The 27328-nt window shown below is 44.6% G+C and overlaps 1 protein-coding gene across 3 annotated transcripts in view; it reads right to left on the reverse strand.

The window, feature by feature from the left end:
- Positions 1 to 27328, reverse strand: part of hibch (3-hydroxyisobutyryl-CoA hydrolase) — a 231163-nt gene that overhangs the window by 39251 nt on the left and 164584 nt on the right. For all 3 annotated transcript variants that reach the window (XM_070875870.1, XM_070875871.1, XM_070875872.1), the window contains exons 8-11: positions 16125 to 16270; positions 12625 to 12711; positions 8974 to 9026; positions 7113 to 7194 (exon numbers count right to left, since the gene is read on the reverse strand). In XM_070875870.1, coding sequence (XP_070731971.1) covers positions 7113 to 7194; positions 8974 to 9026; positions 12625 to 12711; positions 16125 to 16270 — 368 coding nt within the window. The remainder of the gene's footprint in view (positions 1 to 7112; positions 7195 to 8973; positions 9027 to 12624; positions 12712 to 16124; positions 16271 to 27328) is intronic.

Raw genomic sequence — 27328 nt, forward strand, 5'->3', positions numbered from 1 at the left:
AGATCGACTCATCTTGTAAATAGTTACATTGTTGACTTTTGGGGGGAGGGGGAGGGGGGGTCAGGGGGAGTGTGTTTATATATGTAAACCTGTAAATACATTGTGTAACCACCAGAGGGCTCATCCCCTGGAGTCCCAAGGGATCCCACAATCCCTTGGAAGCACCTGTACCTAAGGAGGCCTCACAGGCTGGAGAGGCACTCTGGAGATCTGCAATAAAAGACTAAAGTCACACATTACTTTGAGCTCACAGTATCTGGTCAGACTCTTTATTCATACATAACAGTGCCGAGGGTGAGGAATTCCTAAAGTGCATTCGGGAGAATTTCTTTAGCCAGTATGTGACAAGCCCAACAAAGGAGGGGGTGGTTCTGGACTGGGTTTTAGGGAATAAAAAGCTGCACGTGGAAGGAGTATCAATGTGCTGGTGCTGGTGACCATAATTCAGTAAGATCTAGGGTAGTTATGGAAAAGGACAAAGGTGGACCAGGAAAAAAAAGTTCTCAATTAGGGTAAAAAAGTAGTCTAAATGGTGCCGAGGGTGAGGAATTCCTAAAATGCATTCAGGAGAGCTTCTTTAGCAAACATCCAAGCGTATTCAATAATCAGGAAAGATAGACTGAAAGGAAAAGGAGGTGGGGTAGCGTTGCCAGTTAAAGAGGAGATTAACGCAATAATAAGGAAGGGCATTAGCATGGATGATGTGGAATCTGTATGGGTAGAGCTGCAGAACACCAAAGGGCAGAAAATGCTTGTGGGAGTTGTGTACAGACCACTAAACAGTAGTAGTGAAGTTGGGGACAGCATCAAACAGGGAATTAGGGATGCATGCAATAAAGGTACAGTTATCATGGGTGACTTTAATCTACATATAGATTGGGCTAACCAAACTGGTAGCAATACAGTGGAGGAGGATTTTCTGGAATGTATTAGGGATGGTTTTCTAGACCAATATGTCGAGGAACCAACTAGAGAGCTGGCCATCCTAGACTGGGTATTGTGTAATGAGAAAGGATTAATTAGTAATCTTGTAGTGAGGGGTCCTTTGGGGAAGAGTGACCGTAATATGGTAGAATTCTTCATTAAGATGGAGTGACACAGTTAATTCAGAGACTAGGGTCTTGAACTTAAAGAAAGGTAACTTCGACAGTATGAGACGTGAATTGGCTAGGATAGACTGGAGAATGATACTTAAAGGGTGGATCAACAGTGGATTACAAGGGAAATTAGGGATAGAGTTAAATCCAAGGAAGAGGCATATAAAGTGGCCAAAAAAAGCAGCAAACTGGAGTACTGGGAGAAATTTAGAATTCAGCAGTGGAGGGCAAAGGCTTTAATTAGGAGGGGGAAAAATAGAATATGAGAGTAAGCTTGCAGGGAACATAAAAACTGACTGCAAAAGCTTTTGCAGATACGTGAAGAGAAAAAGATTAGTTAAGACAAATGTGGGTCTCTTACAGTCAGAATCAGGCGAATTTGTAATGGGGAACAAAGAAATGGCAGACCAAATAGTTAGGTTCTGTCTTCAAGAAGGAAGACACAAATAACCTCCCAGAAATACTAGGGGACCAAGGGTCTAGCGAGAAGGAGGAACTAAAAGGAAACCCTTATTAGTCAACAAATTGTGTTAGGAAAATTGATGGGATTAAAGGCCGATACATCCCCAGGGCTCGACAGTCTGCATCCCAGAGTACTTAAGGAAGTGGCCCTAGAAATAGTGGATGTATTGGTGGTCATTTTCCAACATTCTATAGAATCTGGATCAGTTCCTATGGACTGGAGGGTAGCTAATGTAACCCCATTTTTAAAAAAAGGAGAGAGAAAACAGGGTATTATAGACCGATTAGCCTGGCAGCGGTGGTGAGGAAAATGTTGAAATCAATTATTAAAGATGTAATAGCAGCGCATTTGGAAAGCAGTGACAGGATCTGTCCAAGTCAGCATGGATTTATGAAACGGAAATCATGCTCGACAAAGCTTCTAGAATTTTTTGAGGATGTAACTAGTAGAGTGGACAAGGGGGAGCCAGTGGATTTGGTGTATTTAGACTTTCAAAAGGCTTTTGACAAGCTCCCACACAAGAGATTAGTGTGCAAAATTAAAGCACATGGTATTGGGGGTAATGTACTGACGTGGTTAGAGAACTGGTTGGCAGACAGGAAGCAGAGAGTAGGAATAAACAGGTCCTTTTCAGAATGGCAGGCAGTGACTAGTGGGGGTACCACAAGGTTCAGTGCTGGGACCCCAGTTATTTACAATAAACATTAATGATTTAGACGAAGGAATTGAATGTAATATTTCCAAGTTTGCAGATGACACTAAGCTGGATGGCAGTGTGAGCTGTGAGGAGGATGCGAAGAGGCTGGAGGGTGACTTGGACAGGTTAGGTGAGTGGGCAAATGCATGGCAGATGCGGATTAATGTAGATAAATGTGAGGTTATCCACTTTGGTGGTTAAAACAGGAATGGTGACAGATTAGTAAAAGGGGAAGTGCAACGAGACCTGGGTGTCATGGTACATCAGTCATTGAAAGTTGGCATACAAGTACAGCAGGCAGTGAAGAAGGCAAATGGCATGCTGGCCTTCATAGCGAGAGGATTTGAGTATAGGAGCAGGGAGGTCTTACGACAGTTGTACAGGGCCTTGGTGAGGCCACACCTTGAATATTGTGTACAGTTTTGGTCTCCTAATCTGAGGAAGGACATTCTTGCTATTGAGGGAGTGCAGCAAAGGTTCACCAGACTGATTCCCGGGATGACAGGACTGACATATGAAGAAAGACTGGATCTTATATTCAATGGAATTTAGAAGAATGAGAGGGGATCTCATAGAAACATATAACATTCTGACAGGATTGGACAGGTTAGATGCAAGAAGAATGTTCCCCTGTTGGGGGAAGTCCCAGAACCAGGGGTCACAGTCTAAGGATCAGGGGTAAGCCATTTAGGACCAAGATGAGGAGAAACTTCTTCACTCACGAGAATTGTGAACCTGTGGAATTCTCTACCACAGAAAGTTGTTGAGGCCAGTTCGTTAGATATATTCAAAAGGGAGTTAGATGTGGCCCTTATGGCTAAAGAGATCAAGGGGTATGGAGAGAAAGCAAGAATGGGGTACTGAAGTGCATGATCAGCCATGATCATATTGAATGGTGGTGCAGGCTCGAAGGGCTGAATGGCCTACTCCTGCACCTAGTTTCTATGTAAAGCCAATTTTGCTGAGCTGAGATGGGATTTGGCCAAAGCGGACTGGAAATGGCTACTTGATGGTAAATCAGTGTTAGAGCAATGGGAGGTATTCAAAGAGGAGATCCTGAGGGTAGAGACTAAGTATGTTCCCTTAAAGAAAAAGGGTGGGGCTAACAAATCTAGAGCCCCTTGACTGTCAGCAGGAGTCCGGGGAGTCGAGCGGCCTATCAAAGGCCCAGCAGTTCAAGAGGCGGGAGCTTGTGGAGCGGGAGTCCGGGGAGTCGAGCGGCCTATAAAAGGCCCAGCAGTTCGAGAAGCCAGCTGGTGCAGCTGCATGGGCAGAAGGTAAACAAAGAAGTGGAAAGAAATTGAAAGGTGACGTCACAGCCAAGTGGGTAAGTGATTGGTGAGTAGTTTTTCTTTTTCTTTTTCCTATCAGTAGGTAACCTTTATCATTGTTGTTGCCAAATTATGTTAATCTAAGGGTTGAGTCGTGGCAGGAGAGCTCGGACACGTGTCATGCTCCTCATGTGCTATGTGGGAACACAGGGATGCTTCCAGTGTCCCTGACGACTACATGTGTGGGAAATGTACCCTGCTGCAGCTCCTGACAGACCGTATTGCGGCACTGGAGCTGCGGGTGGATTCACTCTGGAGCATGCGCGATGCTGTGGATGCCGTGAATAGCACGTTTAGTGAGTTGGTCTTACCACAGGAAAGGTTACACAGACAGATAGGGAATGGATGACCAACAGCAAGAGCAGTGCAAGGAAGGTAGTGCAAAGGTCCCCTGCAGTCATCCCCCTCCAAAACAGATGCGCCGCTTTGGGTATTGTTGGGGGGGCAGGGGGGGATGACTCATCAGGGCAGGGCAGCAGCAGCCAAGTCCATGACACCGTGAGTGGCTCTGCTGCATAGGAGGGCAAGAAAAAGAGTGGGTGAGCTATAGTGGTAGGGGATTCTATTGTAAGGGGAATAGACAGACATTTCTGCGGCCGCAATCGAGACTCCAGGATGGTATGTTGCCTCCCTGGTGCAAGGGTCAAGGATGTCTAGGAGCGGTTGCAGGACATTTTGAAGGGGAAGGGTGAACAGCCAGTTGTCGTGGTGCATATAGGTACCAATGATATAGGTAAAAATATGGGATGAGGTCCGACAAGCTGAATTTAGGGAGCTAGGAGTTAAATTAAAAAGTAGGACCTCAAAAGGTAGTAATCTCAGGATTGCTACCACTGCCAGGTGCTAGTCAGAGTAGCAATCGCAGGATAGCTCAGATGAATAAGTAGCTTGAGGAGTAGTCCAGAAGGGAGGGATTCAAATTCCGGGGATATTGGAACCGGTTCTGGGGGAGGTGGGACCAGTACAAACCGGACAGTCTGCACCTGGGCAGGACCGGAACCAATGTCCTAGGGGGAGTGTTTGCTAGTGCTGTTGGGGAGGGATTAAACTAATATGGCAGGGGGATGGGAACCTATGCAGGGAGACAGGAGAAGTAGAATGGGGGCAGAAGCAAAAGATAGAAAGAAGAAAAGTAAAAGTGGAGGGCAGAGAAACCCAAGGCAAAAATCAAAAAGGGCCACAATGCAGCAAAATTCTAAAAGGGCAAAGTATGTTAAAAAGACAAGCCTGAAGGCTCAATGCGAGGAGTATTCATAATAAGGTGGACGAATTAACTGCACAGGCAGCAATTAATGAATATGATATAATTGGCATCACGGAGACATGGCTCCAGGGTGACCAAGGCTGGGAACTCAACATCCAGGGGTATTCAACATTCAGGAAGGATAGACAGAAAGGAAAAGAAGATGGGGTCGCATTGCTGGTTAAAGAGGAAATTAACGCAATAGTATGGAAGGACATTAGCTTGGATGATGTGGAAGCTGTGTGGGTGGAGCTGCGGAATACCAAAGGGCAGCAAATGCTAGTGGGAGTTATGTACAGACCAGCAAACAGTAGTAGTGAGGTTGGGGACAGCATCAAACAAGAAATTAGGGATGCGTGCAATAAAGGTACAGCAGTTATCATGGGCGACTTTAATCTACATATTGATTGGGCTAACCAAACTGGTAGCAATACGGTGGAGGAGGATTTCCTGGAGTGTATTGGGGATGGTTTTCTGGACCAATATGTCGAGAAACCAACTAGAGGGCTGGCCATCCTAGACAGGGTGATGTGTAATGAGAAAGGACTAATTAGCAATCTTGTTGTGCGAGGCCCTTTGGGGAAGAGTGACCATAATATGGTAGAATTCTTTATTAAGATGGAGAGTGACATAGTTAATTCAGAGACTAGGGTCCTGAACTTAAGGAAAGGTAACTTCGATGGTATGAGATGTGAATTGGCTAGAATAGACTAGCAAATGATACTTAGTGCAAAGTGCCAAGACTACATGGGACATTAAGAAGCAGCTGAGTGCCCATGGTATTTTGCCCTGACAACATCCTGGTTGTGGTGCTGAAGACCGGCGCACCAGAGTTAGCTGCTGCCCCTGCCAATCTATTACAGTTTGGCTATGATACTGGGACTATCAGATCATTCTGGATGGATGATCTAAGATAGGCTGAATGGGTCTCCCTCATCTGTAATTATCTTATGATCTGCTGCCTGAGAAACCATATTCCAGCATGGACCCAATGCCTTTGGGGAAGTTGAGGGAGTGATGAAAAGAGAAAGAGGAACTGGCAGAAAAAAGAAAAGGAAATTGTCAAAACTTCAATTTAACATTTAAATAAAATCTTTGTATCGTTCCCCCCAAACAATGTTCAATCATACTATACTACTCATAACAAAAAGAGTGGTTAGAATGTGGAACTAGCTACCACAAGGAGTAGTTGAGGTGATTAGCATAGATGCATTTCAGGGGAAGCTAGATATGCAAGAAAGAAAGAAAGGAGAAAGGAACAGAATGATAGGGTTAGATGAAGAGGGGTGGCTGGAGGCTCGTGTGAAGCATAAACACTGGCAGAGACCAGTTGGACCAAATGGCCTGTTTCTGTGCTGTAAATTCAACATTATATGTAACTGTCCACATACTGAGTCACTTTAAATGATGCTTTAGTGGATAAATGCATCATGTGGTGTGGCAGCGAATCACAAACACTTGAATGGTCTGCGGTTCAATTCTCAGTTTCTCCTAGAATCATAGAATGATACAGCACAGGCAGCCATTCGGCCCATCATGTCTGTACCGACTCTGAAAGAGCTATCAAATTAGTCCCACTCCCCTGCTCTTTCCCAATAGCCCAGTAAATCACTCCTTTCAAATATTTATCCAATTCCCTTTCAAAAGTTATTGAATCTGCTTCCACCACCCTTTCAGGCAGTACACTCCAGATCACAACAACTCACTACATAATGTTTTCCCCCTCAGGTGCCTCCTGAGCTATTTCAGTGGCTATTAAGCACACATATTGACATCACTGTCCGTAGGTTGGTGGGGAGGGAGGCACAGAAGATAGAACAATACAGAGGATTCCTACTGCTGAGAGGATCTGGCTTAGCTATGATGCCACCCGATAATTGAACTCACACTGTCTGGGATCATACATAAATGTACTCTCACTTGGAAGATGCTGTAGGGTTGGAAAACATGCTTCAGCACAAGTTAGGTTAGGTTGGGTGGAAAGAGAATTAATACTGAGCTTATCGAGTAGTAGGTCAATAATTCCATTAATATTTTAATTTCACAACATCCAATGAAGCAATTATTGAATGGTGTAAGGTTACATTTTTGCTGTGCTAAGTTCCTATCCAGTGACGAATGATTATCTTCAAAAGTTTATCTACTGTACCTGTAGCTCTTCAAATTGATTACATTATGGCTCAGTGTTAGTGTTAAATTACAGAAGGATCGGTATGAATTACTGGCTTTTACTAATTGTGTAACATCGCTCAAAATCTGTTGTTTATCTAAGGTACTATACCTCCAAGTGTTTAAGTGCAAATGGACTTCCATCTTGCTTCAGATTTTCTAGTATTTCTTCTACACTGTTGGTTTTAAACAACCTGTAAAGCAGAAGTGCATAAAAAGTAGTTTTGAAATAGACTGATGATCTGTATTACACAGTACAACACTGAGCTACGTTGATACATAGGCTATTGTTTAGGTTACTGCAGATAATCTTGGGAAGCTATCCAACCCTATTTCTATGTGACTAATTAAAATATGTTAGCTGTGAATCTGACTGAGTATAACAGATATTTCTATACTAAATCAGGGAATACTTCAAAAACAGTTTGCATTAATAGTTAATGTAAAAAAAAAAGCACTGGCGTTCAAATAGCATTTGAAAATAAACCTTCCAGATAAGCACCTTATGAGAGCAAAAGGAAAATAAAACTTTTTGAATACAAATTCAACATGTTATACATCAAATTGCTGTAAGCAATTTAAAAATGCTTTAAAAACAAAAAGCATTACATTGTAGCCATCCTCTGCCATGAACTAAAATAATGTGCATAAATCCTGTCTCCCCTAACATTAAGACTACAAAGATTTACAAATCAAAATGCCACCTGCTGCTTGGAGATTGACCCATGTTTGCTGAAAGCTTTTATATAAAACTAACATGTTATGGTTCATTGCAATTGTCTTCACTGTGGTTTTAATTGAGTAGATTAAAAGAATATAACACTTAGTTCAACATTGAATAATCTAAAAAAAAGTTAACCAGATACTTTTGCAATCAAAAATGGCGTTAAAGTATTTTGAATGAAAGTGTAAATAATGGTCATACTGCAACTGTTGGACACTTTCAAAGTTTTGAGATTTTAATTCCTATTCTTCATTGGCTTTGAAAAAAAGGACTCCCCCTCTCCTTAGGGAACATTGACTGTTTTTTTCCTCCCCAGCTATGAGCAATGAAGTCAAATGAAATGCCTCCATGGCTGCTCGAGCTAAGACCAGCTAATTCAGCAGAGACCAGGAGCTGAACCAAGGACATTCTGGTCTAGATATCTTAGTGTAACAATCTGTAGTGCCTTTATCATAACTGGGTTATCAAGACAGGTTTGTTACACTGGTGCTCTAATTCATCTGTCATCCTAGCTCTCAAATCAGGCCACTACGTGGAGCTCCGAGTGCAAAGGAAAGCTTTATCCTGCAGGGGAAGGGAGAAAACTGTCATGATCAGCTCTGCCATTCAAAAGGGCATCTATCATTAGGAAGTCTCTAAGCAGCACCAATTTTAGGTATGGAAAAGTCTACATTACACTACATTAAGCAGACCTGCCAGAGGCGTGATAGTGTTCTGTGGGGTAAATAAACAGTCCACAAACATTTGCAGTGGACCAATTCAATTCTGTTGTGTGGTGCTCTGCTTCCATACCAACAAAAGAAAAAAAACATTGTTACTATGAAAATTCTTACACTCATCTGCACTTGAATAGTATAAACAGTTGGTGTGTTTATCTTCTCCCCTAGCCTCAAAAGGAAGGGTGGAATGGGGCTTGAGAGGGAAAGTAAGATGGTAATTTAATTTTTAAAAACTACAACTTCTTGTACGTAGATACACAAATCAATATTTAAATAATATTAATTTGTCACCAAATGCTAACATTTATCAGAAGAACACTTCTTGTATAGAGTATTGGATTTACTAATATAATATATATATAAAATACCTATTTTGGCTGCATAGTTCTTGCACTAAATGTCAAACATGCAGAAATTGAATTTATAGTTATCAAGATCTTTGAAGAGTTAGAGTGATGCCAGTAATAAACAGTATCTGTGACACTCAGTTACATCTAAATACAGATAGAGCATCCCAAATAGTACAGTACCTATTAATCTTGTCCATGTGCTCTGCCAAGACAAATTCAACATCAGCTTTGCACTGTTAGAAGAAAAAGGGAAATTAAACATCTCTGCTTTTTTCAGTTTTCCAAGTCTATGTTGTAAAAGTTTATTGTTCAGATTTTATTGGGGGGGGGGGGGGGAGAATCCATGAGGTGAAACAGTCCTTAAATCATCTCCTCAATGAAGTAGTATGAGTGAGAGTATAACGAAACACATTCCCACAAAATGTGGAAACTAGCATTTTCCATTATTCTCTGGTATATGAGTCTTCAATTAGTTATTTGTTCCAAAGATCATATTGTCTGGAGTTTCTTTTATTTGCAGCATAATGCAATTGCCATTTTATGACTCACTTTGTCATCAGAACAAAGATCATAACATTGTTAATTTCAGTGGAGAGGAGGTTGCTGCCAGGCTGTCAGTCATTTGGCAAGACAATTTGACCTTACAATAATTATTCCTTTAACTAGTGCCTACATTTCTCCAGTTCCTCTGACACAAGGATACAATGCTCACTGTACATATCCTGTGACGAGCTTTGAATGCATACATTTTCATCATGATCCACAACAGATGTCAGGCATTTCAGATTGACAACAGAGACACATTTCACTCAGAAATCTATACACTCAGAAGCAGTGATCACTATTTGGATTGAGTCCTCATCCTATCATTTAACACATTAATGTACAGAGGGCTGCTGCTCCCTGGCACTCCACCGGATAATTTGAAATTTGTTAGGGCAAAAAATGATCATTGAATTATCAAGAGTAGATTGCTTTAAGTAACCTCTGGCAATCTTGCAGTGATTACATCACAAATGACGACTTGCATTATAGGGCCCAAATTTGCCCAGGAGTTGCTCTATTTTTTGGAGCAACTTGATTTTTCTGGAGTATCTTAAAAATCCCCATTTTGCACATTTAATTTGCGCCAGTGTAAGTGAGTTAGGATTTTTAAAAATTTAATTTTTTTTTCTTCAAAAGGGGGCGTTATCAGCCACCTACGCCCGTTTTGGCCACTTAAGCCAGTTTGGACAGCTAATAGTTGCTCCAAACTAACTTAGGCCAGCGTATGTGGCCACTTGTGACCGCACAGAAAACCCTTGCGGAGAGTTAAGAAATCAGCGCAGGTAGGTACTTACTGACCTGACTAAAGAATGTGAATAGGATCAAACAGTTATACAGGACTGACAAACTTCACAAAGTTAATTTACTATACAACAGAAGCATTCATGGAAGCTTAAACTACAAAAATAAAATTAAAGAGACAAAACATATTTACATAATTTTTTCAAAATATCCAAATAAAAAATAGAAGTACCTCCTGCTCGTAGGAAAGTATTTTCATCAACAGGGTTAAGGAAAGTCTTGAGTAAGCTCATTAAAATTACTGGCTATACAGTTATCACCCCACCCCCCGCCCCGTCCAAGATCAAAACTCTCTCTCCACCCCCCCACCCCTCCCCTGTTTCTTGTAGCCCTCAGCGCAGGAAGGCAGTGGCCAGCCTGTGCAGCAGGCTACTTGGTCCGGGATAGGGGCGGGACGTGTTGGGTCCCACGTTTCAGGCACGCATCACAATCATGGGAGGAGCTACTGCGCATGCGCGAATGTTCTACTGCGCATGCGGATAGCTGCCGGCACTCTTAGGCGCAGGACCCTTGCTCTGCCCCCCAATGGATTCACCACGCCGCGCCAAGCCCCGGGAGAGTCAGCAGAGGGGCCAGAATCCCGGAACATCTTTTTGGCACAGTTTGGATCGTAGGAAGTCGGCGCATCTCACATGAGTGCACCGAAAAAACGTGAGGGCCAAATTTGGGCCCATAGAGAGAACTATTTGTAAACACTGTTTTCTATGAAATAAAACCCCACCATGACAGTGACCGATTTGTCTATAATACCCGTACATTATTTGCAATTTTTCATCCCAAACCCACAACTCCAATTAATTTATTTTACATGTACCACATTAAGTTGGTGTATATTAACCACAAACACCTGTATAATGACTGGCTTAAAGTTTCACCATTGCCATAATAATTATTCTAACTACAGTTTCTGTGTTTTGAAGATTGCAGCTTTATTGCAGCATTTTTTTTCAACGAAATACTGTTAATGTTTTGTTCATATTTAGCACAATCATACCATTTTACATGTCACAACCTTCATAACCCAGCACAGAAACTAAAGTGGGCGGCAAGATCAGAGCTACAATAAAGTTCCAGTTCAAAAGCTCTTTTTGAAGTATACAAACAAATAATGGGTTTTTGAATATATGACCTTTAGAAGATTGCTATGCTACCAACCACAGAAATATTCGACTTGAGAGAAAATGTAAATAGGAACATCTACAAATCAATATTGAAACAAAAAATGATAAAGCATCATCCAATCAGCATGATTTAAATGTTATAAAATATTTGAACTTCAGGGTGTGGTAACAGTGCATTGATAGTCAGAAGTAAAAGGGGCACATTCATAACCTACAGCAACACTAAGAGGAAGAAATTTGCATGGTTTGCAACTCGCAAATGATTTCTCGCCCTGGCCCGGGGGGGCATTACCGTCTCCCGGGAGTTAGCGGAGGCGCAAAACCAGTATCACTCCACTCCCACCAGTAGTGCCTCGGCCACTGCTCTTCCGACGATGACGTTATCACCATGCGTAGCAGCCTGTTTTTCCCCACTGTGGCCCATTTTCACCCCATGGCAGAAATGGGCAGTGCTCCATGAAGCCACCGCGAGCGACGTCAGTACCTGTCTCGTGGGTCGTGAACCGGGCCGCACTCTGCTCGTGGGGCGAAATTTAAAGGGAAGGTGCACGGTGCCATTTTGTCCTCTCGGCCGACTTACCAGTCCGCCCTTTCATTATTTTTTCCGCCGGGTCCGTGTGCGATGGTGCAATCCGGCACTCTGTTTCTATGCCGGGCTGCAGCCATGGCACCTCACATTCCCGGTGGTGTAGTTGAGCCCCCTCTCACCACTGCAGAGCTTGCAGCATGCCATTCCCCTTTGTGCTTGCGTCAGCACTACGTGGAGAAATCGCAGATCGCTGCAACATTCGTGAGTTTACCACCCCAGTCTTGCCAGAGAGGAAATGGAGCACCTGACATTGCGCGGCTGCTTATCCATCCTAGTAACTGGTGGGGTGGCACAGAAATCCCACTCCGCCAAGGTTACCACCCCTAAACGGGCCCATACGCAATTTTGCTCCTTAAGTCTTTGATTAAAAATACAATTTAAATTATTCAGTTCTCTCAGTAACTGTAAAGCTTGCGGGAGGATTATAGAGGTCAGAATACCTCAGTGCATAACCTTGTAGTTTCTAAATGAAGTTATAAGGGGTGATTTTCCAAAGTCACGCTCCTGGTCATAACATAGCAGCGTTGGAGCAACAAGTTCAATGCTCCTCTCCAGAGTTCCCAATCTCAGTCATGCAGGGCACGGTCAGATGCCTCATGACATTCGACTAAGAGTAGCACTGGTAGCAACCGAGAGCAGGATAGATACCCTGCCATCTTGGCCACAGAAAATTAGTGTCCCAAAAAGACCCACGGAGAGAAACAGGAGATGAAAATGAGGAGTGCACGGTCAGATGCCAAGTTGTTATAGGTATATATTTATAGATCACCGTACCTTGAAATGATATGAATTTAACAAATCGGCAACATCCTCTTTTGAAGGCGACTTTAAAGACACCAAATCTTTCTCCAGAGCCGGGATCTTAAAAAATAAAGAGTTTGAATACCAATAAATTATGAAGAATTAGTGAAGAAATCTAATTCAGGTACTAGCTCAAGTTTGTGGATTACCAAAAGCTTTTATAACTAATTTTATTTCAAACTTTAAAACACAGTTCAAATTGTATTATATATACACACAGCATAGTCTTGTTTAGCCAAGTATCATTTAATGGTTCTGAAGCATGAAAAAACATTAAACTGCAAATTTCATCAGTTCCAAACACCTATTGATTTGTGTAAGGATACAGCTGTATTAAATGATAATTTTCACCTACTTACAGGAGAGATTTAAAACTACACAACTTCAAAATACGCTAGACTAAATTCAACTAGTTGCTGAAAAATAAACTTGTCTCTTAATAAAATTGACATAGTTCAGGCATTGACCATTATCTGCCAGAATAACATGCTGGTTTTATTCACTCAGGAAAAAGTGTTGCATTCTATAAATGGAGTACAAATTGCAGCTATGCCTGTGAAAAATGCATCTAAAAGCTTTTTTCTCTCCATGCATTTCAAATGTACAAACTCCCACGAGATAGATTTTGACAAATCTGATGATGAAACATTGATTATGACTTGGCAAACATTTGTATTCCTAACACAGCATTATAAAGCAGTTCAAATATCACATTAGCTTATTCAGTAACTCCTGCAGTGTGTCCTAAAGTGAAAACGTACTGTACATTACCCTGTACAGTCAATAGCAACAAGATGGGCTATTAAAACACACTGGGGCCGAAATTGCCCTCCGCCCCAAACAGGGCGCACTTACCGTTTTGTAATGTTCTGTCCGCCCCAATTCATGGGTGGGTAATCCTCGAAATTCCGGTCGGAGTGGTGCTGCAGTTGTCAGCGAGGTGGAGGTGTGGGCATGTCGGAGCGGCCGTCGTCAGCGGGGCAGAAGTGCAGGCTGACGCGTCACAACGTCCCTCCCCTTCAGTTAAAGGGGAGGACCGCTATGAACTCTGCAGCCACTTTAGTGGCAAGCACTAGGCCACCAGGGAGGGTTTCGGCCCGGCCAGCAGCCTGGCACCCAAGAGGGGGTGCCAGACTGCCTGTCGGCAGTCCGGCCTAACCCTTAGACATAATTGTCAAACTTGAAAAGTTGTATTTGAATTTTAATTTTTATTCCCCATTTTCCAGTCTCTTCACATCAGTTAGTAGAGTGGATAAGCAGCCAGCTCCTGGATGTTTACTAATGCTGTTCTGGAACTGGTTATTTAAAAGGCACAGGAGAATAGGTCATATTGACTTGAGTTATGATTACTGCTTGCTGCTGCTTCTAACAAGTTGGTTCCAAATAGAAACCAATTATTTATGAAACTACATTGTGGCCCCTAGGTTCAGCACGGGAGCAAGTTAATGCAAAGTTCCAGCAGGAAGTTACAGTAATTCTTTGCACATGTCAATTAGGTGTCAGCCGTGGCTCAGTGGGTAACACTCTCGCATCTGAGTCAGAAGGTTGTAGGTTCAAATCCACTCCAGGGACTTGAGCACATAAATCAGTGCTGAGGGAGTGCTGCACTGTCGGAGGTGCTGTCTTTCAGATGAGACATTAAACTGAGGCTCTCTCAGATGGATGTAAAAGATCCCATGGCACTATTTAGAAGAAGAGCAGGAGAGTTATTCCTGGTGTCCTGGCCAATATTTATCCCTCAATCAACACCTAAAATTAGATTAGCTGGTCATTATCACATTGCCGTTGGAGGGATCATGCGCAGATTGGCTGCCACATGTTCTAAATTACAATAGTTACTACACTTCATAAAAGTACTTCATTGGCTGTATAGTGCTTTGGGAAGTCCTGAGGTCATGAAAGATGCTTTCTAAATGCAAATCTTTTTTATTTAATTAATTCTGGAAGCATGACTCCAGATTTCTAACATAAGGACTACACATTCTTTTCCAGGGTGCTTTAGGCTGTTGTTGCTCAGTTAGCATTAGTAAAACATTTGTCAAAGTCACATGTCAGATAAAAGTACTACATTTATGTGCTCTTAACTGAATGCACAAATATTTTTCTGCCAAGATAAACACAGATCCCATGATCCATTAATACAAAAGCAAAATACTGCAGATGCTGGAGACTGAAATAAAAACAGAAAATGCTGGAAATACTCAGGTCAGGCGGCATCTGTGGAGAGGTCTTGCTATGCACAAGATCTGACGAAGGGTCATCTACCTGGAACATTAACTCTGTTTCTCTCTCCACAGATGCTGCCTGACCTGCTGAGTATTTCCAGCATTTTCTGTTCTTATATCCCATGATCCATTGCTCTGCAGTCAAGGACAAGCAATATTGCCTCACTCCCATTTTTAAAGTCACAGGGACTTGCTTCAAAGTTTAGAAATTTAAAAAAAACTGAAGATGACTAAACCACAGATTTTGAAACAAAAGTTGTTGGTGTTTAATTTTTGTTAAATTTAGTGTGTTGAGTGAGTTCCTCTTTAACACAGTACTTGTTGCAGACATCCTGTCATTTCTGCTTAGTTTGCCTTAAGCAGTGTATGTGAATTGCTGAATTTTATGTTTGAACAGCAATTACCACCCTGGTTTCTGAAAGCAAATAAAGCACTCACAGATTGCAAAGTGCTGCAGTACAGCGGGACCTGGGAGTACTTGTGCATGAAACACAAAAGGTTAGTATGCAGGTACAGCAAGTGATCAGGAAGGCAATGGAATCTTGGCCTTTATTGCAAAGGGGATGGAGTATAAAAGCAGGGCAGTCTTGCTAGAGTTGTACAGGGTATTGGTGAGGCCACACCTGGAATACTGCGTGCAGTTTTGGTTTCCATATTTACGAAAGGATATACTTGCTTTGGAGGCAGTTCAGAAAAGGATCACAAGGTTGATTCCAGAGATGAGGGGGTTGAGTTATGAGGAAAGATTGAGTAGGTTGGGCCTCTACTCATTGGAATTCAGAAGAATGAGAGGTGATCTTATCGAAACGTACAAAATTATGAGGAGGCTTGACAAGGTGGTTGCGGAGAGGATGTTTCCACTGATGGGGAGACTAGAACTAGAGGGCATGATAGAATAGGGGGCAGCCCATTTAACTGAGATGAGGAGAAATTTCTTTTCTGAGGGTTGTGGAATTCGCTGCCTCAGCGAGCTGTGGAAGCTGGGACATTGAATAAATTTAAGATAGAAATAAGACAGTTTCTTAAACGATAAGGGAATAAGGGGTTATGGGGAGCGGGCGGGGAAGTGGAGCTGAGTCCATGGTCGGATCAGCCATGATCGTATTAAATAGCGGAGCAGGGTCGAGGGGCCATATGGCCTATTCCTGCTCCTATTTCTTTTGTTCTTATATGCTGTGGTCTTATTTAACTTTGGACAGCTATGGCTGTGAGCATTAGTCTGTAGATATAGCAAAGAAACAAAAATACCTTCTCAGACTTCACAAAATGAGTTGCAATTCCAGCTTGTTGCACATCTCTTCCTTTAATTCTAAATCCTGTTAAGGCAAGGTACAGGCCAAGTTTCCCTTCCAGTCTTGGCAAGAAAAAACCTCCTCCTACATCTGGAAACAGACCTGTGTACAAATACATTTTAGTTGAACTTTTAGTCAACCTGGCAATCATATAATCAAAGAAAATTCCAGAGTTACTTTGAGGCTTTGATGTTTATCTAACTGCATTACAGTTAAAATTGTGCAGTTCGTTAACCTTAAAAGGATTTGGGGATTCAATTTTTCAAATTCTGATCTTTTCATTCCATTCCGAACCTTTGTTTACTTTTTTTTTTGATTGAGCCCATCTGTTCAGCTGCCACTTCTGCTTCCCCCCTCCTCTCCTTGCCCACTAAGCTAAAACCTCTCCTCAGGCTCCCTCTCATCTTTCCCCTGATCCCATGTCTCTCTCTAGCTTCTCTCCCATTTACTCCATGCCAAACCCAAACTTATCTCATCCATGTGACCCTCCTCCTGTACCCTTGACCATATTCCCACTAACTTGCTGACCATCCAACTTGCTTTCCTGGCCTCCAAGTTACCTAACATTGTAAATGATACCCTTTCCTCAGGTATTCTCCTATTTCCTTTCAAAGCTGCCACCATTAACATCTTTCTGAAAAACCTCGCCATTGAACTCTCTGTTCTTGCACACGAACACTATCTCTAACATCCCATTCCTCTCTAAAGTCCTTGAATGTGTTGTCAGCTCCCAAATCCTCGTCCATCCTTCCCTTTTGAAATGTTCGAATCAGGTTTTCACTCCAGCCACAGTATCAAAATGGCCTTAAGCGAATGATATTGTCTTTGACTGCGACCGTGGTCATTTATCCTTCCTCGTCCCCTACACAGCCCTTGAAACAGCCGACCACAACATCTTCCTCCAATGTCACTCCTGCATTGTCCAGCTCAGTGAGACTACCCTCACTTGGTTCCACTCATACCTAACCCATAGAAGCCAGAGAATCCTTAGCAATGGTTTCTCTTCCTGTTCCCGTACCATTACCTCCAGAGACCTACAAGGATCCTTGGTCCCCTCTGTTATGTATGTGAACCCAACTTATGTGTCAGACTTGCCACTAGGGGGCACACCTGTGGAAGACCTATGGGTCACCTGTGTACCCTGGAACAAGCAGATATAAAAGGCAGTCCATTATGCAGCTGCCTCACTTTGGAGTTATATTAAAGAGACCAAGGTCACAATGGTTTGAGCTTAGAACAGTCTCGTGGAGTTATTCTGAATTTAACAACTGGCGACGAGTTACAGATCACGAACTTTCACGCAGAAATGGCTGCCGTTGGCATTCTTGAGAGATTTGTTGAGGGTGATGATTGGGAAGCCTTCATTGAGTGTCTCGACCAGTACTTCGTGGCAAACGAGCTGGACACGGCTGAGACGGTCATCGGTATATGACCGCCTCAAAAATCTACTAGTCCCAGACAAACCAACAGACAAGACTTACACAGAGCTGTGTATGCTGGCTCTGGAACACCTCCAGCCAAAGGAGAACAGCTTAATGGCCAGGTATTGCTTTTACATGCACCATCGCTCTGAGGGGCAGAACATGGCGAGTTTTGTCGCCGACCTAAGACGCCTTGCAGGACAGTGCGAATTTGCAGGATCTTTAGGGAAAATGTTGCGGGACTTTTTCATGCTCGGAGTTGGCCACGAAGCCATCCTCCGCAGACTACTGCCTGCCGAATCCTTAGATCTTAGCAAGGCCATCACGATAGCCTAGGCCTTCATACCCATGAGCGACATGAAACAGATATCTTCACAGAATCGAAGCTCACTGGCAAGTACTGTGCATAAAATAATGCCTTCAGCAGGCAGAACTGTACATGGTAAGGCCCACACGACCGCAGAGGCCAGGCCTAGGGTGACTCAGAAGCCGTTGTGGAGTGCTAATACGAATCCATTAACACCATGTTGGCGCTGCGGGGGCAGTTATAGAGCCCTTCAATGTCGATTCACTATGTGTGCAAGGACTATGGAACAATGGGGCACCTCCAGCGAATGTGCAAGTGACCTCGGACTCACCATGTAGCAGAGTCAGCAGAGAATGACCGATCCAGCACGGATCACGCTAAACGAGCAAGAGAGGCAAAACAACCCGAGGAAGAAGAGGAAGTATATGGGGTACACACCTTCACCACCAAAAGCCCTCAGATAATGTTGAAAGTTAAACTTAACGGTATTCTAGTCTCCATGGAATTGGACACGGGGGCAAGTCAATCGATTATGAGCCAGAAGGCTTTTGAGAAACTGTGGAGTAGCAAGGCACAGAGGCCAAAACTGAGCCCGATTCACACAATACTGCGCACTTACACCAAAGAACTCATACCTGTTATCGGCAGTGAAAGTATCGTATGACGGAATGGTGCATGATTTACCACTATGGATTGCACCAGGCGATGGCCCAACACTGTTCGTTGGAGCTGGCTAGGCAAGATCTGGTGGAACTGGGACGACATCAAAAGCATTGTCTTCGTGCGCCCAGGTGCTAAACAAATTACCGGCGTTATTTGAGCCAGGCATCGGCAACTTCACAGGTGCCAAAGTGCAGATCCATCTTGTTCCTGAGGCACAGCCCGTTCATCACAAGGCCCAAGCAGTCCCATATATGATGCGAGAGAAAGTCGAAATCGGGCTGGACAGACTTCAACGAGAGGGAATCATATCGCCAGTCGAGTTCAACGAGTGGGCCAGTCCAATCGTGCCGGTACTAAAGAGCAATGGGACGGTCAGAATCTGCGGGGTCTACAAAGTGACTATCAACCGAGTCTCATAACAGGACCAGTACCCACTACCCCAAGCGGAGGACTTATTCGCAAAGGTAGCAGGAGGAAAGTCGTTCACCAAGCTAGACCTAACCTCTGCATACATGACACAGGAGCTGGCTGAACCGTCAAAAAAGTTGACGTGCATCAACACGCACAAAGGACTGTTCATATACCACAGATGCCCCTTTGGGATGCGCTCGGCTGCGGCCATCTTCCAGAAGAACATGGAGAGTCTGCAGAAATCAGTTCCATGCACCGTGGTGTTCCAAGATGACATATTGATCACTGGTCTCAACACCACCGAACACTTGCACAACCTGGAAGAGGTTCTAAAGCGACTGAACAGTGTGGGACTCGGGCTGAAATGCTCCAAGTCTGTTTTCCTGATGCCAGAGGTTGAATTTCTGGGGAGGAAGATCGCGGCAGACGGCATCAGACCCACGGACTCCAAGACAGAGTCCATCAAGGACGTACCCAGACCACAGAATGTGACGGAGCTGCGTTCGTTTCTGGGACTCAACTATTTTGGTAACTTTCTACCGGGGTTGAGCACACTGCTGGAGCCCTTGCATCTATTGCTACGCAAGGGTGCCGACTGGGTTTGGGGTAAATCGCACGAGACAGCCTTTAATGCCATAAATCTGCTATGCTCTAACAAGTTACTTGTATTGTATGATCCATGTAAACGTTTAGTACGACCCATGTAAACGTTTAGTACTAGCATGTGATGCGTCATTGTACGGGGTCGGTTGTGTGTTACAGCAAGCAAATGTGTCAGGCAAACTGCAACCGGTGGCATATGCATCCAGAAGTTTATCCAAGGCTGAAAGAGCCGACAGCATGGTTGAGAAAGAAGCGTTGGCTTGCATATACGGGGTTAAGAAAATGCACCAATATCTATTTGTCCTCCGGTTCGAGCTCGAAATGGACTACAAACCGCTCACCTCACTGCTCTCAGAAAGCAAAGGTATCAACACCAATGCTTCGTCCCACATTCAGAGATGGGCACTAACATTGTCTGCTTATGACTATGTAATCCGCCACAGATCAGGCACTGAGAACTGCGCTGATGCTCTCAGTCGGCTGCCATTGTCCACCACCGGGGTGGAAATGGCGCAAACAGCAGAATTGCTTCTGGTAATGGATGCTTTTGAGAGCAAGGGGTCACCAATCATGGCTCGCCAGATCAGGACCTGGACTAGCCTGGACCCAGTGCTATCGCTAGTAAAAAGCTGCATCCTTAATGGGAGCTAGTCGGTGGTTCCCGGGGGAATGCAAGACGAAATCAAGCCATTTCACCGACGCAAGGTTGAATTATCCATCCAATCAAATTGTCTCCTATGGGGGAATCACGTGATCTTGCCCAAAAGAGGCAGGGAGACGTTTATACGCGACCTACACCGTACCCACCCAGGCATAATCATGATGAAGGCTATCACCAGGTCGCACATCTGGTGGCCCGGCATTGACGCGGAATTGGAGTCATGCGTACACCAATGCAACACTTGCTCACAGTTGAGCAATGCACCCAGGGAGGCCCTCCTGAGCCTGTGGTCATGACCCTCCAAACCGTGGTCCAGGGTCCACGTAGATTTCGCTGGCCCCTTTCTCGGGAAGATGTTTCTAGTAGCAGTGGACGCTTACTCAAAATGGATTGAATGTATAATAATGTCATCATGTACGTCCACTGCCACCATTGAAAGCCTTAGGGCCATGTTCGCCACCCATGGTTTGCCCGCGTTCTTGTCAGTGACAATGAACCAGCTCGGAATTCAACGCATTCATGACCCGCAATGGCATTAAGCATGTCAAGTTTGCCCCATTTAAGCCCGCATCCAACGGCCACGTGGAACAGGCAGTCCAAACTATTAAGCAAAGCTTGAAACGCGTAACGGACGGCTCCTTGCAGACCCGGTTATTCAGGGTCCTGTTCAGCTACCGGACGCCACCCCACTCGCTCACCGGGGTTCCACCTGCAGAATTGTTAATGGAGAGCACTCAAAACCAGGCTCTCCTTAGTCCATCCGGATCTCAATGATCACGTAGAAACATGGTGGCACAGGCATAACGTGTACCATGATTGCGCGGCGGCATCGCATGACATTGAGGTTAATGATCTGGTGTTTGTTCTAAATTACGGTCACAGTCCCAAGTGGATTGCTAGCACTGTCTTAGCCAAGGAGGGGAATAGAGTGTTTGTTGTAAAATTGTTGAATGGGCAAACGTGCAGAAAGCACCTGGATCAGACCAAACTGCGATCCACAGTCAACCAAGAACAGTTTGAAGAAGACCCTACCATCTACGATCCACCAACACGCAGCCAACCAGCAACTGACCTCGCTGTCAACCACAAGGATGAACCCACCATGCCAGACAGTCCGATCAGACCATCCGCGCAGCCGTGCAACAATGATCCGACCAACTCACCCATGCCAGGACTTCAACTCAGGCGATCAACCTGGGAACGTAGAGTCCCGGATTGCCTCAACCTGTAAATAACTTAAGTACTTAAGACTTTGGGGGGGGAAATGATGTTATGTATGTGAACCTAACCTGTGTGTCAGACTTGCCACTAGGGGGCACACCAGTGGGAGATGTATGGGTCTGTGTACCCTGGAGCAAGCAGGTATAAAAGGCAGCTCATCATGCTGCTGCCTCACTTTGGAGTTATATTAAAGAGACCAAGGTCACAATGGTTTGAGCTTACAACACAGCCTCGTGGAGTTATTCTGAACTTAACACCCTCCTGTTGCTTAGCTACATGCTTGCCGATATCATCCACATATGTACGCTGATGACACTTACTTCTACTTCTCCACTAGCTCTTTTGACCTACTCCAATTCCTGTGTGTTGTCAAATGCTCGTCTGACATCCAGTCTTGCATCAGCCGCTATTTCCTCGGAAAAACTGAAACCATCATCTTTACTCCTACTCTTACCGTCAATTCCATCTCCCTCCTCGGCCACCACCTCAGACTGACCCAGACTGTTCCCAAGCTGAGCATCTGACCGCATATACTCCTTCACAAAGCCTATTTCCATTCCCGTAACATAACATAACCTGCCTCTGTCTCTACTTCAGCCCATTTGCCACAAACTCTCATCCATGCCTTTGTCACCTCCAAACCTGGGTACTGCAATGCTCTCCTAGTTAGCCTCCTAAATTCCACCCTCTGAAAACTTCAGTTCATCCAAAGCTCTGCTGCCTGTATCCAATCCTGCACCATCCCATTCACCCATCACCCGTCATCATTCATCTACATTGGTTCCCAGTCCCCTAATGCCTCAAATATAAAATTATAATCCTCATGTTTTAATTCCGTCATGGCCTCGCTCTTCCAGCCTTCCAAACCCCCTTCCTGAACACTCTGTTCCTCTGACTGTGGTGTCTTGTGCATTCCCCCCACAATAGGTGGCTGTGCCTTCAGCTGCCTAAGACCCAAGCTCTGAAATTGCCTCCGCCTCCCTCTCCTACTTTAAGACCCTCCTTAAAACCCAACTCTTTGACAAAGCTTTTGGTCACCTTCCTAATATTTCCTTCTTTGGTTCAACATTCTTTTTTTTTTTATTACACCTTTGTGAAGCGCATTGGAATGCTTTTCTACATTAAAGACACTATAGAGGCTAAATTCGATAGCCACCGAAAACAGTACATTGTGGCTGATGCAGGTGCTGGCAGTCGTGCAAGAAGCGAATCTGTCCTGGGAAACAGTGAAAATGGCACAACATGGGGGAGAGTGGGTTCCATGGTTTTCGGACGCTGCACTGGAAGCCTTGGTGGAGGAGATGCAAAGTAGGAGAGACATCTTATATCCACAGAGGGCCAGGAGGCCCTGCATACACTCTCAGAAGGCAGTGGGAGCAGATAGCCAGAGGTCAATATCAGGTGTCAAGTCCCCAGGACCTGGATGCAGGGCCACAAGAAGTTCAATGACCTCACATGAATGGTCAAGGTCAGTGAATGTATCTTCAAATGCCATATCTTACCAACTGTACACTAGCCTCACACACTGCTCAATGCACCACACCCCCATTCCACACCTACCAACGATCTCGATCAATCAAAATTCATAACTAACACTCATAGCTGCACCTCACCCTTACACACTTAGCACTGCTGCAAGCCTCACACACTTAGCACTGCTACAAGCCTCACACCTACATCTCACAGCTCGCACACACTGCCACCTATTCAACCATGGCAGCCACATCATCTAAACAGATTGCACCACATGCACGGACACATTTCCCTCTCTCTTGCAGTTCGGCGCACAATCGGAGGTAGCAGGCACTAACTGGTGGGGGGGACAGGTACACCTGCATGTCCTAACCCCCATAGGGGAGACAATGCTGGCCATTGTTGGAACGACCAGTGCCGAGGATCTATCCAGCATCGAGGGTGAAACCATCAAAGATTCTCATATGTAATCCTCCTTCTCACATGCCACTTCCTCCTCACTCCACAATCTCTTCTGATTTACAAGCTGCAGATGTTGTAAGCATGCACTTCTTATTTCCCCCACCTCCCACTTCCCCTCACCACACCCTTATCCTTGTACCGTTCTCCTTTCAGAAACCCGAGAACTGCAAACTGCCCAGTTAGTGGTGGAAGAGCAAGAAGACTGTGATGATGAAGACACGCCTTCATTTGATTTCACACTTGCAGTCACCAGCTCAGATACTGACACTATGTGTAATTTAGAGGCTGACATAGAGGTGGGGTCAGCATGTGATGAGACACCAAGCACGAGTGGCCTGCAGCCAGGGCAGGGGGCAAGGATAGTGTAGGTGCCAGCTCACCAGAGGGCGAAGTTGCACATGAGTTCTGCTGCAAAGGACTCAGAAGAGGACATTGATGGGGCAGGCTACAGAAGGCGGCTGATGGGTGTACACAATGAAATAATTGGTGCATTACGAAGCCTGCCAGAAAGCCTGAGTGCAATATTAAGGAGTATGGAGGAGTCCGGCACCAACTTGGCACAGGGCTTTGCACAGAGCTTGGACCTCATATTTTCCAGCATGGAAGTGGTGGGGAAATCCATTAGCACACGTATGGACCCAACCATAATGCAGCATCTGATGGCTGATTTCTCAGCTTCCATTGCAGCACAAGCAGGAGCCACTCATCGTCTGAATGCTGTAGAAACATAGAAACATAGAAATTCACAGCGCAGAAGGAGGCCATTTCGGCCCATCGTGTCTGCGCCGGCTGTCAAAGAGCAGCCCTAAAAGATTACATATAAACCTATGAACAATGACAGAAAGGCAAAGAGCATCCAGCCCAACCAGTCCGCCTCACACAACTGCGACACCACTTATACTGAAACATTCTACACTCCTCCCCAACCGGAGCCATGTGATCTCCTGGAAGAGGCAAAAACCAGATAAAAACCCAGGCCAATTTAGGGAGAAAAAATCTGGGAAAATTCCTCTCCGACCCATCCAGGCGATCAAAACTAGTCCAGATCATCACCCTGGCCATATTCTATTCCCTGCAGTACTTACCATTATGTCTGTGTCGTCTAACAAAAGGTCATCCAGTCTAATCCCAATTACCAGCTCTTGGTCCATAACCCTGCAGGTTACTGCAATCCAAGTGCTCATCCAACCATCTCTTAAAAGTGGTGAGGTTTTCTGCATCCACCACTCTTCTAGGCAGCGAGTTCCAGATCCCCACAACCCTCTACGTAGAGAATCCCCCCTCAAATCCCTTCTAAACCTTCCACCAACCACTTAAAACTATGCCCCCTCGTAATAAATCCCTCCACCAATGGAAATAGACCCTTACTATCTACTATGTCCAGGCCCCTCAATATTTTGTACACCTCAATGAGGTCTCTTCTCAACCTCCTCTGTTCCAATGAGAACAAACCCAGCCTATCCAATCTGTCCTCATATCTAAGATTCTCCATTCCAGGCAGCAGCCAAGTAAATCTCCTTTGCACCCTCTCTAATGCAATCACGTCCTTCCTATAATACGACGACCAGAACTGCACGCAGTACTCCAGCTGTGTCCTAACCAAAGTATTATACAATTTAAGCATAACTTCCCTGCTCTTATATTCTATGCCCAGACCAATAAAGGCAAGCATTCTGTATGTCGTCTTAACCACCTTATCCACCTGGCCTGCTACTTTCAGGGATCTGTGGACAAGCACTCCAAGGTCCCTTTGTTCATCTACACTATTAAGTGATCTACCACTTAATGTGTATACCCTTTCCTTATTAGCCCTCCCAAAGTGCATCACCTCACACTTCTCTGAATTAAATTCCATTTGCCACTGGTCTGCCCACCTGACCAGTAGATTGATATCCTCCTGCAGCCCATGACTTTCCTCTTCATTATCAACCACACAGCCAATTTTAGTGTCACCTGCAAACTTCTTAATCATACCCCCTATATTCAAATCTAAATTGTTGATATATACCACAAAAAGCAAGGGACCCAGTACTGAGCCCTGCGGAACCCCACTGGAAACATCCTTCCAGTCACAAAAACATCCATCAATCATTACCCTTTGCTTCCTACCTCCAAGGTCAATTTTGGATCCAACTTGCCACTTTGCCCTGTATCCCATGAGCTTTAACCTTCATGATCAGTCTACCATGTGGGACCTTATCAAAAGCCTTGCTAAAGTCCAAATATACTACATCATACGCACTACGCTCATTGAATTTTTTAAGGAGGTAACCAAGAGGGTCAATCAGGTTAGTCAAACACGATCTTCCCTTAACAAATCCATGCTGACTGTCCCTAATTAATCCTTGCCTTTCCAAATGTAGATTTATCCTGTCTTTCAGGATATTTTCCAATAATTTTCCCACCACTGAGGTTAGGCTGTCAGGCCTGTAATTACTCGACTTTTCCCTTTTTCTCTTCTTCAACAAGGGTACTACATTAGCAGTCCTCCAATCCTCCGGCACCATGCCCAGATCCAAAGAGGACTGGATAATTATGGTCAAGACCTCTGCTATTTCCTCTTTTACTTCGCTCAACAGCCTTGGATGCATTTCATCCGGGCCTGGGGACTTATCTATTTTCAAAGCTGCTAAACCCCTTAATACTTCCTCTCTCACTATATTTATTTCATCCAGAATATCACACTCCTCCTTGATAGCAGTATCTGCATTACCTCTTTCCTTTGTGAAAACAGATGCAAAGTATTCATTAAGAACCCTACCAACATCTTCTGCCTCCACATAAAGATTACCCTCATGGTCTCCAATAGACCCTCCCTTTCTTTAGTTACCCCTTTACTCTTAATATATTTATAGAACATCTTAGGGTTTTCCTTAATTTTACTGGCCAAGAGTTTCTCATGCTCTTAGCATTCCTAATATCCTTTTTAATTTTGCCTCTTAACTTTCTATATTTCTCTAAAGCTTCTATAGTATTTAGCTGTTGGTATATGACATAAGCATCCCTTTTTTTCTTTATCCTCCCCTGTAAGTACCTAGACATCTTGTAGTGGAAGCTCAGACTGCTGTCATGCAAGGACAGCTTGCTGCCATACAAGATCAGACTGTTGCCATCATGGATATGGATTACAGTGTTCAAAGGGCTTGCAGGGTGTCACAGAAAGCCCTTTTTGTTTCGGTATATGGCAGAGTTCACATGCCACGCCGGCAAAGCGATGTGCATGCAGTCAATGGCACTCTGCATCATGGAGAAGCCTGCAATCCAGTGCAGCTGTGTGCTCGCTCCACCTGCTGGTCTCTGGAAAGAGAGAATGGAATGTGGTCAGCCTAGCTGTGAAAAGAGAGCCTCAGTGATCTCCCTAAAGCAACAGTGGACTGCAAACTGAGTTGTTGGAAATATCTCCAGTACCAGCCTGGAAGAAACCTGACGCATAAAAGTTCATGGTCACCGTCACTGGCAATGAGGTCCGTGCCCAGCTCGGAGATTCTTCTTAGGCAGTCCCTCAGAGGATGACTTGCTTCCACACTAAAAATGAGTTCCCAGGTGACTGATGAGTCCGATGTGGGACCTACAGTCTCTGTCACAGGTGGGGCAGACGGTGGTTAAAGGGACGCCAGTTGAAGGGACGGGTGAGTGCTCGAGTTGTCGAGCGCTCCTTCCGCTGTTTGCGCTTGGCCTCCGCTTGCTCCCGACAAAGAGACTCAAAGTGTTCGGCGCCTTCCCGAATATTTTTCCTCCACTTTGAGCAGGCCTGCACCAGGGATTTCCAGATGTCGGTGGGGATGTTGCACTTTTTCAGGGAGGCTTTGAGGGTGTCCTTGAAGCGTTTCCTCTGCCCACCTGTGGCTCGCTTGCCGTGTCAGAGCTCTGAGTAGAGCGCTTGTTTTGAGAGACTCGTATCGGGCATGCGGATGATATGGCCCATCCATCGGAGCTGA

This window comes from Pristiophorus japonicus, chromosome 3, assembly GCF_044704955.1.
Source record: "Pristiophorus japonicus isolate sPriJap1 chromosome 3, sPriJap1.hap1, whole genome shotgun sequence".
Classification (NCBI taxonomy): domain Eukaryota; kingdom Metazoa; phylum Chordata; class Chondrichthyes; family Pristiophoridae; genus Pristiophorus; species Pristiophorus japonicus.